We start from the raw sequence: 15,031 nt of genomic DNA, 5'->3' as shown, positions 1-15,031 counted from the left end.
ATGGGGATTGAGACTGTGAGCCCCACATGAGTCAGGGACTGTGTCCAATCCTATTTGCTTGCATTCACCACAGCACTTAGTACACTACTTGACACATAATAAGCACTTAACAAATACCATCATGATGATCATCATCATCATCAGACCCCTTGAGGAGTGTGAGCACTGGAAGCTTCCCAGACGATGCAGCTGCCCTTTGAGGATTTATGGAGAACAGATGGTGTACGTGAAAGGAACCAGAGTGGACCCCTTTTCCCCTGGACTGACTCCGGTAGCCTCTTATCACTTGGATGTATATATTTGTGTTTATGCTCTGACTCTCATGGTATATTGGTTGCTTCTTACCTTTGTACTCTAACTATTCCCTTGCTATGATGGACTAGTATTGTATCATTCCCTATTTAAACAGACCACTATTGAATCACATCCATTGAGACGCCACAGTGACTGATATGTACGTCAGTCTGTTGTGCTTCCTACAGTCCTCCTGTGCAGTTGTGTTAGCATCGCTTCGCACTGATTGGAGTGGGAATTTGTTTCCCTAATATAAAGACTTTACATGCTTTGCATCATTGGAGTCTCTTACACATGTTATCAATGCAAACCGTGTCTTGTGCACTTATAGATAGTGATAATATCTGGCTCCACCATCAGCCCGAACCCTTACCATGACCTTTGGCTAACCGGGAGCCTGAGAGGTTCCACTTTATGATTTAGATTCAGGATGTTGTCAGTGTTATTTATTCAGCATTTACAATGTGGTAGACTCAGACAATCACAGCAAAATCAGTGAAGATCCAGGCACAGCCCAAAAGAGGTTCCCAGTCTAGGTGGCAGAGGACACACCTACTGAAAAATGAGGGTGTAATACAATCAACCATTATAAAGGGGTTCAGATTTAACGTTCAAATGGCATCAGTGAAAGAATAGTAAAACACTGTGTGGAAGGGGGAAGTTTTCAGGCACCTCACCGGTTCAAGAAAACCAGCCTTCCCAATGGACCGAAGACCAAAGGGGGAGGGAGCCCTCAGCTCCCAGGGCCCTGACCCAACCGTGAGTCCTGTGACCCTCACTTCTACCTCCCATGATGCCGTGACAAGGTGTTTCCAGCAGGGAGGCAGGTGCTCTGGGGTCTTGGCAGGCTCAGACACTACAGGACCCTGCCTCCTTTTCCTTTCCCCGCTGCTGGTCTGCTTCCCTGGAGTTCCTCCATAGCCTCAGGTGGGTAGTCTCTCAGAGTCTGGGAGGAAGGGACCCTGTTTCCAATCTCCCTCTTACTTTTTGTGAGACTCCAGGTATCTGACCCTTCCACAGTGACCCCGTGATGAGGCTTGAGGATACTGGGACAAATACTGATAATTGGCATAATTTTTAATCTCCAATTCCCCCTTCCCCGATGGTCTGATTTATGATTTATCTATCGGATAGTCCCGTTGTCTCAAACATCTCCTGGAGCCCAGATGATATGTACGACATCCTCCGTGGTCACTAAGAGTGTTGACTGATGCATGGGCTGCTCTTGCAGTATATCTGTGAGCCCTTGAGTCATAGCACCGGTGTCGATGGGCTTACCCCCCATTCCCCACCCAACTCTGCCCTCCCTTCACACAGCCTCATTAACAATTGCCCCTGTCACCCACTGGGGTACTCTGACCTGCCTCTGTACTAGGATCTGGGGAGAGGGAGACACCGGGATTGGTCGGCTCTTGTGGACACACTTCAGGACAATCCAGGGATGTCATCTCTGTGGAACAGGAATGGCACATGAACCCAGCCACCCCTCTGGATCCCGAGCGCAGCCTCTCTCCCTCCCGTGTCCAACCCCAGGTTCAAACCGCCCATTTGTCTGCAACAACCACTCTGTTTCTGCTTCCTTCCCACATCACTCCATACAGCCCAGCTCAAGCCCTTCTCCTCCAGAAAGCTTTCTCTGATTCTGCATCCTCTCTTCAACACATCAGAGTCATCCAGGATAAAGTCCTCCCCTTCCACCCTCTCCTGTCATATCCATGTTTGTCCATCTGTGGGGGGACGGGGCTGTCTCTATGCCTGAGTGGCCTCTCCAGGTAGTCCGGGAGCCCCTTGAAGGCAAGCACTCTATCATAGTACCTAGGGACTCCCAGGCTAGACTTGGGAACAGAGGGATGGAGTGGCCCTGGCTCTTGGGAAGGGTCCCAGGGCTCTCGTTTTCCCTTGAGATAAAAACGGCCTGTGAGCATGCAAGGTCCATCCCTGAAGGAAAAAGGACAAAGAGTCGGGGACCCTGCACGTTGGCCTCTGCTGCCCAGGTACACTCACCCTGCTCTGAAACAGCGATCTGCTCTCCTGAGTCTGAAAAAGAAACAGAGTGAAATCAAATATGCCTTTGGATGGAAGGACCAGCTCATCCCTCCCACCCACCACTCCAGACATACCACACCCAACCCAACCATGAACACATGTGGGTGAAGCCACCAGACAAGGAGGACTCATGACCTGCTCAGCTGCTATTCATGGGTCTGACAAATCTCACTGTTGGGAAAATCCTGCCAAAATCTCACCTAAATCTAGCTCTCCAGCCCCGACCTTCCTCTTATCCTGCAATCTCCATTTCCTCTGCTTTCAGAACATCTTTACTTAAACATCCCACTGATACCTCACACTTAACAAGTTCAAAACAAAATTATTCATCTTCCCACCCAGATCTTCTCCTCCCCATGACTTTCCCATCACTGTTGACAATACCACCTTGCTTTCTGTCTCACAAGCCTCCCAAACCTATTTATTTATTCATGAAATTATTTATTTATGAATTCATTTATTCATTCAATAGTATTTATTGAGTACTTACTATGTGCAGAGCACATAGTACAATAGAGTACAATATAAAATTAAACAGACACATTCCCTGTATACAATGAGCTTACAGTCTAGAAGGGGAGACAGGCATTAATGCAAAAGAATAAATTACAGATTTGCACATAAATGTTGGGGGGCTGGTAGAGGGGGATGAATAAAGGGAACAAGTCAGGGCTACACAGAAGGGAGTGGGAGAAGATGAAAGGGGGGCTCAATAAAGGAAGGCCTCTTGCAGGAGATGTGCCTTCCTTTACTCTTCTATCACCTAACAACCTGCAAATTTGGTCACGCACCAAATCACAGCATCTTCAGAATCTGCCCCTACCTCTCCATCCAAACCGCTACCCCACTGGTCTAAGCAATGGTCATATCCAGTCTCAACTATTGCATCAGCCTCCTTGTTGACCTCCCCAACTCTAGACTCTCCCCTCTCCAGGCTGTACTTTCCTCTGTGGTCTAAATATTTTTCTAAAACATTATACTGCGCATGTCTCCCCACTTTTCAATGGTCATCTATCCCTATATGCATCAAGCAGAAATTCCTCACCATCAGTTTTACAGCACTCAATCAATGCTCTTCCTTTTACCTAGCAGCACGCCTTTTCCATTACAGTCTAACCCATGCACTTCAATGCTCTAACCCCAACTAATTTTGCCTCAGTCTTGTTCCTCACGCCACTGACCTCTTGTTCATGAGCTACCAACTGCCTGCTATTCCCTCTGGCTTCACATCTGCCAGACCCTGCCCATCCTCAAAGACCTTCTAAAATCGTACAACCACCAGGAAATCTTCACTGACTAATCTCTCATTTCCCCACCTTATTCTCCCTCCCTTCTGCATTACCTGTGCACTTGAGTCTGAACCCTCTAAGCACCCCACATCACTTATGCATATAATTCCAAACTCTTTGGTTTCACCTACTTGTAATTTGTTTAAATGTTTATCTCCCTTGTTGGAGTGTAAGCTCCTTGACGGCAGGGATCATATCTACTACCTGTAATGTTCTCTCCCAACTGCTTAGTACGGTGCTCTATACATAGTAAGTGTTCAGTGAATTTTACTGATTGATGGGTACTCCAGCCCCCAAAACACCACCCTCAGCAGGGACTACCCCTCCCCTCAACTTCCACCTTGACTCCAATCACGCCCACCCAGCTCCCCTAAGCTCTGACCAACCATTTCCCAACCCATCACCTGTTTTCTTCTTCTTCCACAGAATGACGCCCACGGCCGGGCTCAGCACCAGCACAGCAGCTGCCCCCACACCCAGGGCCTGGTCCCGTGGCATCAGCCATGAAGGCTTCTCTGGGGCTGCAGGGGCCAAACGTCAGCAAAGAACCCTGAGCGCAAAGCAAATCTGACCATCATTTTATCCATCATTTGCATGGGCTCATTGACAGTAAAGACGCAACCAAAAGAGCAGCAAAGTGGGTTTGGAATGTGTGCAGGGGTCTGTGGAGGAAGATCTGTCCCCAAACGGAGGTATGGGAAGTTTGCTCCTGTCACGCCCACCTTCCGGGGAACTACACAGTCCCAGATGCTAAAGGCTACATTTCCTAGAATCCTCTTGGGAATATGACCTGCAGTTTGTTTCCAGTACGGATATATGTATTTTCAGTAGTTCTTGTTACTTTTGAATCATGCACAATGACAGAACAACAAGAATCTGGATTTGGGTTGTTTCTCCCAGTGTACTCTCTCCCGGTATTCAAGTGATGATTTTTGTGTCTGAAATTTCTGTGATGGTTTGACCGTGCTTTCCTGGTTCTGGAATCATTGGACTGTCAACAAACTTCCACAAACTGACTTGTGGATTAGAGCTGCCATCTGTACTGTGCAAGTGTGATCTAGCGATGAGTGACCACCACACTGGTTTCTTCTCCACATCCTTTTTGGCTCTGCACAGTCCCAGCCATTGCCCCTGCCTTCAGAAACTGCTAGTTGGGCTCCTTGCTGGTGACCTACCTGATGGAGTTCAGCCTCGGCAGACTCTGCAGTGGAGACCCATATTCCCACCACCTTTCCCTCCCTCTTTCCACAAGGCCAGTACCTGGGTAGAAGACAGGCACATCCAGGGTGGTATGCTCCACCACACAGGCGTAGCCCGTGTCCGCAGCTTCTCCCCGTACTTCCAGGGTCTGGCGCACATAGAAAGAGGAGTCGGCATTGGGGAGGGTCCCGCTGGAGCTCTCGTCCCCCCACAACCCCACTTCTCCATCCTTCACCCAGCGCAGCAGGATGGAGCTGGGGTAGAAACCGGTGGCCAGGCAAGTGAAAATGACGCTGCCATCCTTAGCGTCGTGGCGGGTCACGGTCACCTCCGGCGGTGCTGGGGGAGAAAAAGAATGCAGCAGAGACAAAGGGACCGATGGGTCAGAAGATCGTGACGATCCAAGCTGATACAGCCCCAAACATAGAAAAGGGGGCCAAGCTCAGTGGATTCAAGATCAAGGAAATTGCTCATTCCCCAAGACCCCTCCAGAGGGAAAGCTGCATTTCATGGGATGTCAATCATCCACCTGGTGACATCAGTTGATGCCCAGGCAAGGACAGGAGAAGTTTTGAGCAAAGCTGAAGGGGCTGAGAAGCAGCTTGGCTTAGTGGAAAGAGTATGCTTGGGAGTCAGAGGATGTGGGTTCTAATCCCGGCTCCACCACTTGTCTGCTGTGTGACTTTGGCAAGCCACTTAACCTCTTTGTGCCTCAGTTGCCTCATCTGTAAAATGTGGATTAAGACTGTGAGCCCCACATGGGACAACCTGATTGCCTTGTATGTACCTCAATGCTTACAACAGTGCTTGGCACATAGTAAGTGTTTAATCAATATCATAACTATTATTAAGAAGGAAGGAAGAACATGTCTCCTGAGCCAAGAAGAGCAAGGTTTCCATATTAGCATTCATAAGGAGTAAGCATGGGGTACTGTTGTCTTCCAGAAAAGTTACCATCCCTCCAAACCCCAGAAGCCAGGCACTGGGGAAAGGAACTGGCTAGCTGAACCCCAGATGCTTCCTGAGCCCTTAGGGATTTCTGAAGCCCAGAGGCACGAGATGCTAACAGCCTACCAACAATCTTGGGGAACAGCAGCCCGGAACATGAAAAAGTCCTTTATCTTAGCTGTTAACAGAGGTGGGCCCTGGATGCTGGATATCCCACTGGGTGTCCATACTGAAAGTGAAAGATAGCATCACTTGGGAGGGAGGGAGGGACAGGTAGGGAGGAGTCTCCCATTTTGCAAATGAGCCAACGTGGGGGCCAGAGAGGGTAAGGGGCCAGTCCCGGGTCCCAAAGCAGGAAAATGATTAGGACCAGAATCCACATCTTTGGTGGACCACACTCAGCACTCACTGGGCACTCTGAGGTGCCAGAAGGGAAGAACCATCTTCATCAGGAATGGGCATTCCTCTCTGACGAAGCGTTCTGCTTCCTGAAACCAGTAGACTCTCTCCTCCAAGAAATGTCCAAACTGCTTTTTGGCGGGCCCAGTAGCTTCCCAGGTCCCCTTCAGCTCATCCAGCCACAATACTTCTTGCCCTTGGTAGGCAAATCTGAAGCGAGAGACCACCTGGACGCCTCTGTTCAGCTCACAGGCCAAGATCTGCTGAACCATCTGGGTCCCTGTAGGAAGTGGAGAACCTTGATGGGACCTGGGTGAGCACCTTCAGCCAATCCCCAGGATTGCCAGCCCCTTCCCAGGGAGGTGGACATACACATTGCTGTCACTTTCCCGGGTCCTCAGCTCTGTCCAGGTCAGCACCAGCCTGACTGGAGTCCTTGAGATCCATGGAATTCTGTGCTCAGTGACTTCTAGGAACAGGACCAGCCCCGGGCACCCAGAGAAGTGAAGAACTCAGGAAGAATAAGGGGTTATGGGTCTCTTTGGGGTTTGGGATCCAGGTTCAAGTTCCTTAAGATAGCCCATTCAGGACATTTCTGGCCACAAAACAGTCTCAAAACCCTGGACGCTATTACTCTGTCTCCTCTGAATCTCTGGGATGAGCGGAGCCCTCCAAAAGGACTCCTGGGGAGGTATTAGCTGCTCTCATCTCCCTTGACAACGCCCAAGAACCATTTCCAGATCAGGGTTAGCCCCTTTCAGGGCTAGGGAAGGGAAAACGGGGAAGGGAGACACATCAGGACTCGGCTACTCACCCCTGCTGTGGTTATGGTACCAGGCCCAGTTCTCCATGCCCCAGCGGAAATCCCTCTCAGAGCCCTCCAGGTCCGCCTTCTTCTCCTGGATCAGCTTCCTACCCACCACTTGGTACAGCCAGTTGACATTGAGAACTAACTTCCGATCCGTGCTGTTGTAGGATGCCATCTGCTGCCCATCCAACATGATGACTGCTGTCAGCTCGAAGAAGCTGTCATCACCGCGAACCGCCGTTAAGTACATGGCCCCGATGTGATGGTCTGCATGACGGAGATGCATTACAAGATGGATAAGGCAGCTGCGGCTTAACACCTCAACACTACACTGAGCCTATCCATGATCCCATTCCCTTCTCTCCAGTACTTCTTGCCAGATCCAGTTCCTTGGCCTCTTCTCTTCGCCCCACCATAATGGTTCTCTCAGAATGCTGCTAAAATGCCCGATGAACAGTTCTGGCTAAATTCCTGCAGGAGCCTGACTCCCATAAATCACAACCCCTGTGCCCATCTCCATAAAGCCCAAATGACTCGGGATAAAGAGTGGAAATCTGGAGCATATACCTGGGAATTAACCCTTTATCCTAGTCTTGGATTATATGTTTTCAATCATTGTATTTCCATGGCCTTTCTATGAACATCTAGTTGTATGGTATGGGCCAGACTGTCTGACCTTTGAGGGAAGGAGGTGATCAGCACTTCCTCTCTGTCTGCCCACTCCACCCTCTGTAGATCTCAGTAAAATGCTTGTGTGCTTATGTGTGTGGGTGTGAGTGTGCGCTCCCTCTGATTAGACTGTCAGCTCCTCAAGAATAGGGACTGGGTCATCCCACTGTGCCTCCCTGAGCACTTGGCTTAATGTATGTGCAAAATATATATATGTATATGGGTGTGTGTACCTTTTCTCTCCCATCAGTCTGTCAGCCCCTTGTAATCAGGAATCTTATCTTGTCCACTCTCTCCTTCCCCCAGCACCTGCTTTGCCCAGATAATAATGAATAATTATGATTTTTGCAAAGTGCATACTTTGTGCCAGGTACTAAGCACTGGGGTGGACATAAGCTAATCAGGTTGGACACAGTCCCTGTCCTACCTAGGGCTGACAGTCTCAATTCCCATTTTACAGATGAGGTAACTGAGGCCCAGAGAAGTGAAGAGACATACCCAAGTTCACACAACAGAGAAATGACTGAGCCAAGATAAGAACCCAAGATCTTCTGACTCCCAAGCCTGTGATCTATCCACTATGCCATGCTGCTTCTGAAGGAATACTCAGGGCAGAGGGTGAAGTGACTAACTGAGCGAAAGATTGATTGACAGGCTGGCTGAGAGATTGACCTGTAGTACTGCTCATTCATCAGTTTCCAGCCTTGCTCTTCAAACCCAGAAGTGTGGAAAGGGGAAGAGTTAAACTTGATTAGGAATGCCTGGATTGTGGATTTCCCATGGAGCTGCAGGGATAGCCAATGTAAAGTGATGGAGAAAAGTTTGGAGGTGAAATGGATTTTTCCAAGAACCACAAGTCAGTAACTGAGTGAATGGATTAATTCAGAGACCAGGTACTTTTTGACATGAGGACTCACCCAGAGCCTTGGGCACAAAGTGTTCTTCTCATCACAGTGACTCATGTTTCTGTCATGTTTCTCCTACATGCTTCTCCCCTCCCTCATCTGTTCCATGTGCCTTATCTTTAGATTTCTAACTTTCCCAGTGATATCCAGCATTCTATTGCCTTTTGGAGTGTTGCTGTACACTGCACTGACGATTTCAGAGTGTCCACAGTAACTCTGAAATCTTTTTCTTATGTGAAGACCTTTAGATCTGGGCCCCTTATCATGGAGTTGAATATGGATTATTTGTTTCTGGGAGCACTGACTTGTCCTTGCTCAAATTAAAGACTATCCACGATTTTTCAATCCAGTTCCTCAGCCTTCTGAGGTCTTCAACAACATTAACCCTCTCAGCACAGCATTCACCACCTGGATGAGTTTGGTGCTGTCGTCACTCAACTGGAGATTTCACTGCTCACTCCACTTTGTGATCAATGATGAAGATGCTTAACAGAACAGATCTTAGCATCCAGGGACACCAACCTTTCATCATGAGCGTTGGGGCAAGCTAATATGGGTGGGACTTCGAGGGGATAAAAAAAGGGACAATGGAGAAAAAGAAATGGGGAAGAAAGAGAAGGGGAAGGGATGAAAGTGGTGGAGAGGGATGTAGGGAGAGGAGAGAAAGAAGGAAAGGGGAGAGATGGACAGAGAGGAAGAGGAGGGAAAGGATGCTTACTGGACTTCTACTCCCTCTCTTCTGCCTTTTTCTGGTCCTTGCTGGGGTGAACATGGGTGGCTTGGTGGAGAAGGGCAGGGTTTGGCCTTTTGGGGTTACAACATTGCAAAGGTGAGCAAGGACCATGTGAGCACCTCATCTCCTAGGCTATGACAGCAGGCCCTGGTAATAAGCAGCACAGTTGCTCTTGTCCCTTCACACTTTTCCAAAGAAAGGAGCCAACTGATCATCCCCATCCCTAGCCTGGGTGACCAGGTGATCACGAGGGAGCTACTAAGGGACCCAGATGCCCCTGCCCTGCTGTACCAGTGCTATTTGGCTCTGCAGAACTCTCAGCCAGGTCCACCGGCCACAGCCATGGTCCCCACTGACAAGGATCCCGACCTACCGATGGAAACTGTAGACCCTTCTCCAGGGGCAGTGATGCCCAAGCAGTCCTTCAGGACACTTAGACCGTAGTGAGTCTGAGCCTCCTTGTGAAGGTGGGGGCCCTGGGATGGGAGAAGGGGAAACCTTCCAACCTGGGCCGCAGAGAGAATCTCAGAAATTGCAGCATCATCATTATATCACCTGCATGTGATGACTCTGGAGCAGTCTCCCTGGATTCACTCTGGTCCTGCTCTAATCCTGAATCACTATGGGTGAGCAGCTCCTTGCTCCACAACCTCCCCAAATACACACATGCATATGTGCACACACATATTTGAGGGTTCAGGGAAGTTCAAAGGCAGGGACTGGTCTCTGGCTTATGTAGGGCGGGGAGTATGTCTGTGTGTGTACACCTGTTTGTGTTTTCCCGAATCCCCCAGATATTAGCATTAACTAATTAAAGCTAACAGATGGGAATATTAGCTGATGCTGAAGTATAGGGCTAGCAGCGTGCTTCATTGGCTGCAGGAGGCCTGCACTTGCTCAGGCTGTAGCTGGTATTGCTCTGCCCAGCTCAGCCCCCTTGCAGCATAGGGTTTGGGGACAAGAGAAGAGAAGGAGAGGGCAGGTGAGTGGGTGAGCCTTCAACCTCTTCCTCTGTACAGGTCTGGGGGCTCTCTTCCCGAAGCTGAACCCAGGGCCTGACCAAGGTTGCGGCTCCTGTGCACCTGGGGTCTTGAGGTCCAGGAAGGCTCTCTCATGCTGTCCCTGGACATAGGCCACAGCTTCAGGGAGGAAGCCCCTCCCTGAAGCTGTGGCTTCCCCCGTAGGAAGGGGATGATTAGAGGGAAAGCGTAATCCATCCAGCATGCTTGAGGCAGTTTTTGTGGAGGCTGAGAAAGTGAAATCCTTGGGGAAACGTGAGGTGTTTGGGTCCCCCCAGTAGCCAGGTCCCAGAGCTTCAACCTCATGAGCCCATATATTGATCTAGTCCTGCCCAAGACGGCTCAGTTGTTGCATTCTGTGGTGCTTGGTTTTGTGGTACAGTGGTCATTATTTCTACCCCACTCAGGATCACACCTGGAGAGTTTCCAGTACTCTACCAGTTTTGGCTATGGGAGGGAGAGCCAAGGAAAGGCATGCCCATTCCATTCCTAGCTGGGGCAGTGGCTAGCGGGTAGAAGGCAATGTACTACAAGTCAAAACTCACCTGTTCTGGTCAGCAGCAGCATGGGAGAGAGTCAAGGGCAGAGACTCAAGTTTACCGTGCAGAAGAAGGCAATGGTAAACCACTTCCATATTTTTACCAAGAAAACTATGGAATCACTACCAGAACGACTGCATGTGGAAGTGGGGCATTCTGGGAGAGACGTATCCATAGAGTCGCTATGGGCCGGCAATGACAAGACAAAGTCATTTGTAATGATAGGTTGACCACGCCAGGAATTCTACAACTTGACCAAGAAGTTCCTTTGGCAATCTTCAGTCATGTAATCCAACCCTGCTGAAGGTTTAGACATGTAGTTTAACGATTTTGACTAAAACATCTTCTTTGAGCATCAAAAAGAGATTCAGCTTTAAAAAAATTGGGAAGGATGGTGCAATGAATGTATCTTTTCTCCATAAGGATCTAGCCGTGAAACAGCGGTTGCCTTTTGCATCGCTGAATCAAAATGAAAAATCATCTGATGGGGTCAATTCTTTGGAATGAAAAAAAATTCCAAGGACAAGACTACATGTCTCATTTAAAAATCTCAAACTGAACCACCCACCATCAAATTCCAATTGCAGATTTTCTGGAAATATCCAACAACCAAAATCTGGGTTGCCCAACTACTTCTTGCTGTATTCAATGTGCCCTCCAAGAGGCAGTGATGGGCCCTGCCCATTCGATGGCTCTGGTTCCTCCTCTATAGTGGTGTCTGAGGAGGGGGCTCAATTGGGTCTAGAGGGATGGCCACAGGGAAGGCTGTATCCTTGCTGACCAGCCAGGGGGAAATTCACACTTCCCCCACCCTTTGGGAATTCCCTGACTGAGGCACCAAAATTGAATGGTTCCCCCTCCTTGCATGATGCTTTCCGACCAGAATGACACCAGTGCTGGGGAATTCCCAACCATCCTGAAGGAGAAGGCAAAGAGCAGGATTGGAATTCAGTGACTCGACTTTTCTCTCTCTTTTTCAGCCCCTGGGCTACCAGCCCAGTGTAGCACGGCAACTAAGAAGTAGCTTAGAGGCCTAGTGGAAAGAGCACAGACCTGGGAGTCAGAGGTTCTGGGTTCTAATCTTGACTCTGTCATTTGCCCCCTGGGTAACCTTGGGAAAGTCACTTCACTTCTCTGTACCTCACTTTTCTCATCTGTAAAATGGGAAATAAATCCTCCTCCCTACTTTGTGAACCCCATGCGGGATAGGAACGGTGTAAAAATTGATTCTTTTGTATCTTTTCCAGCACTTAGTATAGTATTTGGGACAGAGTAGGCACTTAACAATAACAATAATGATAACAACTCAGGCTGGGGCTCCTCACCCCCTCCTACCCAGCCCCTCTGTCTGGGAAACTCCCAGGCCCTCATTTGTCCACTTAAACCCTCTCAAGGATGGAGAACAGGGATCTGGAAAGGAGGGGCCTTGAAAGGTGGGAAACCTCCTGAGCCCCAGTGCAGGTGGGGTGGTCAGAGTGGAAAGGGGATGGTAGAGCACAAATCTGGAATTCAGAGGATCTGGGTTTTAATCTCAGCTCTGCCACTTGCCTGCTTCATAACCTTTGGAAAGTGACATAACTTCTCTGCCTCAGATCCTCATTTGCAAAATGGGCATTAACAACTTTTTTCCTTTCCCCATTAGACCGTGAGCCCCACGGGGGACAGGGATGGTGTCTGATCTAATTTTCTTGTATCTACCCCAGGCGCTGGGCCCCTCTTAAATTCTACAGTTATTTTGACCATAGTCTGAGAGAGTTGGCCAGCTTTTGGGATTTGGTACTTGGGTTCCGGTGCTCCTGCCTCCTGAAGAAGACAATAGGAGTCTGTGGGATAGCCATAGCCCTAGTGTTCTGGCTAGAGATCCTGCATTCCTGCTCCCCTTTCTGGACTGAATGATTTAGGACAGAAAGAGGGAGGAGGTCGCTTCTGGCTGGGCAGAGAGACCAGGGATCGTCCCATCCATCCGTCTCTCCACCCCGCCGGTGTGGGGCCCCTCCGAGGGGACAGTGACAGTGTGACCTCTCTGCCTGACCCCGACTCCATCCACACCTTCCCTCCCCGGCGCAGGGCAGGCGAGGTCACAGACCCTGCCCCTGCAACGAAAGCCCCCATGATCCCAAATTAACTCTCTCCTGCTGAAGGTCAAAAGGGTGTCCTCCACTTCTGTCCTCTGTGGGCGTAGACTGGCCAGTGACCCCTTCTCCACTGTTCCCCCCGATCTCTTCGGGGGCGCTTGGAGCTCCAAAATCTGAACTCCAAACTCGGAGCCCCTCAAGAAAGCATAAATCTCAAACTGTACCTCGGCCCCAATTCAGCCTGGTGACCAGTGCCCTGGGAACTGAGAGAACCATGGTTCTGCCTGGGGGAACCTTCCCTGTCCTGCCCTGCCCTCCAGAACACCATATACACATTCCCCCCCTCCCCAGTTCCCCATTTCCTCACCCCCCTGCACCCCAGACTCACCCTCTGGGGCCTGTGGCAGGGAGGGGGAGCCCAGAAGGAGCCAGAAAAAAGAAGTCAGGCACCCCAACCTCCTCTGCGCTTCCATCCCGCACCCCAAACCACGGTCCCGGCTCGTATGGTCCGGATGCTTCTCCCCCACGACGAGATGCCCGTTTGGGGGTTGAGGCCGATGAGAGTCCCGGGTGCTGCCCGACAGTTCGGCGAGGAGTCCCAGGGCTCGGGCCCCTGAGATAACGATCACACGGGGAGACACCTGCTTCCTCCCGTGCTCAGCCCCACAGCAAGTCCTGCCCTGCTCTGCCCGGCCCTGCCCGCAGCCTGACTCCGCCCCCGCCCTGGCACAGGGCACAAAGCGCCCGCACAGAGGAAGAGAAACTGGGCCCCCTCCGGGCAGGAAACCCTCTCACTGCTGCTTTGTGTCCACCCCGAGATATGGCTGGGGCGATACTTAGGCCTGTGGTGACCCCCAGCCCTTTCCTAGTCGTGCAGATCAACGTGTCCAATCTTGAATAATCAGAAATACATAAACTTTATTCATCCCACCCCGCAGAAATATGTCCATGTCCATAATTTATTTATTGTCCATTTCCCTCTCTAGAGTAAGCACCTAGTAGGCATGGAACATGTCTACCAATTCTGTTACATTATACTCTTGGAAGCACTAAATTCAGTAGTCTGTACACAGCAAGCCCTCAACAAATACAATTGATTGATTGATGGATACACACACACACACACACACACACACACACACACACACACCCCTCCCCGGTCCCTGTGGTCACCCCTTCAGCACTGGGTCAGGCAGGAGGACACCACAGGAAAGCTGCCATGGGGTGAAGCCGAAATATTAATCATTCCTGACTTTTCACCATCTGCAAATCTATCTCAAGTCTTCATTTCCTCTCTGCTCTGCACTGTCCAGCCCCGTTCCCATCCCCCTCCATCCCTCACCTGCTGCAGAAAGTTAGACACTGTATCACCAGTGGTTTGATCAGAAAGTCCCTGGTCATTTTCGGCAACCTGACCAATTGGCATTTCTGAGGTGCCTCCCTCAGGTCTCAGTAGCTCATCCGATTAGTCAATCCATCAACCATATTTATTGAGCACTGATACAATAGAGTTGGGAGACATGATACTTAACCTCAGGGAACTTAGTCTCCAGGAGACAGATATTGCAATAAATATCAGATAAGGGAATAGCAGATCTGAACAGGGAAGGGTTTCTCCAGTGATTCCTGGACCAGGTTGGCACAAAGTCCAGTTTGTACACGGGCAGGAAAGTCCCTTCCCCTCCCTGATCTTGTGTCGGAGGAATGGACAGGATGAACAAAGACCTGTTCCAGCGAGGGTCCTGGTGGATCGGGGTCCCTGACCAAACAGAGAGACTGGAATGTTGCTTGCCCCCAACATCCATCCCATTCCTCATTATGTCAATAATAATAATTATCATTATTGGTATATGTCAAGCACCATTCTAAGCTCTAGAGTAAGTACAAGCTAATCATGTTGGACACAAGCCCCTGATCTACCTGGGACTCCCAGGCTAAGTAAGAGAAAGAACAGGTATTTAATCCCATTTTACAACTGAAGAAAGAAATTAAGTGACTTGCCCTAGGTCACTCAGCAAGCAATTGGCAAAGCTGGGATAAGAACACAGGTCCTCTAGCTCCTAGGCCTGTACCTTTTCCAGTAGGCCAAGCTGCCCTCTGCACATTC

General features: G+C 49.8%; 1 protein-coding gene across 2 annotated transcripts; it reads right to left on the bottom strand.

Moving 5' to 3' along the window:
• Nucleotides 1-725: 725 nt before the first annotated feature.
• Nucleotides 726-13,562, bottom strand: LOC114805429 (zinc-alpha-2-glycoprotein-like). Of its 2 annotated transcripts, XM_029046559.2 has the most exons (8): nucleotides 13,313-13,562; nucleotides 6,991-7,251; nucleotides 6,187-6,456; nucleotides 4,890-5,168; nucleotides 4,034-4,150; nucleotides 2,299-2,331; nucleotides 1,655-1,744; nucleotides 726-846 (listed from the first exon to the last, which is right to left on the bottom strand). In XM_029046559.2, exons 1-8 carry the CDS (start codon nucleotides 13,395-13,397, stop codon nucleotides 827-829), a joined length of 1,155 nt encoding a protein of 384 aa, XP_028902392.1. In that variant the 5' UTR covers nucleotides 13,398-13,562; the 3' UTR covers nucleotides 726-826. The 2 variants fall into 2 exon arrangements, with proteins under 2 accessions (XP_028902392.1, XP_028902391.1); XM_029046558.2 differs by having other exon boundaries at nucleotides 726-1,744.
• Between the last annotated feature and the right edge of the window lie 1,469 nt (nucleotides 13,563-15,031).

This window comes from Ornithorhynchus anatinus, chromosome 18, assembly GCF_004115215.2.
Source record: "Ornithorhynchus anatinus isolate Pmale09 chromosome 18, mOrnAna1.pri.v4, whole genome shotgun sequence".
Taxonomy (NCBI): domain Eukaryota; kingdom Metazoa; phylum Chordata; class Mammalia; order Monotremata; family Ornithorhynchidae; genus Ornithorhynchus; species Ornithorhynchus anatinus.
Note: the sequence above shows the minus strand (reverse complement) of the source record. Positions and strands in the feature narration are given on the sequence as shown.

Coding starts and splice junctions, on each gene's coding strand:
- LOC114805429 (XM_029046558.2), bottom strand. CDS start 13,397: ATGGAAGCGCAGAGGAGGTTGGGGTGCCTGACTTCTTTTTTCTGGCTC. Junction 4,151..4,889: donor TGTGCCTGTCTTCTACCCAG/GTACTGGCCTTG, acceptor TGGCCCCTGCAG/CCCCAGAGAAGCCTTCATGG. Junction 1,745..2,298: donor GATCGCTGTTTCAGAGCAGG/GTGAGTGTACCT, acceptor CCTGTTCCACAG/AGATGACATCCCTGGATTGT.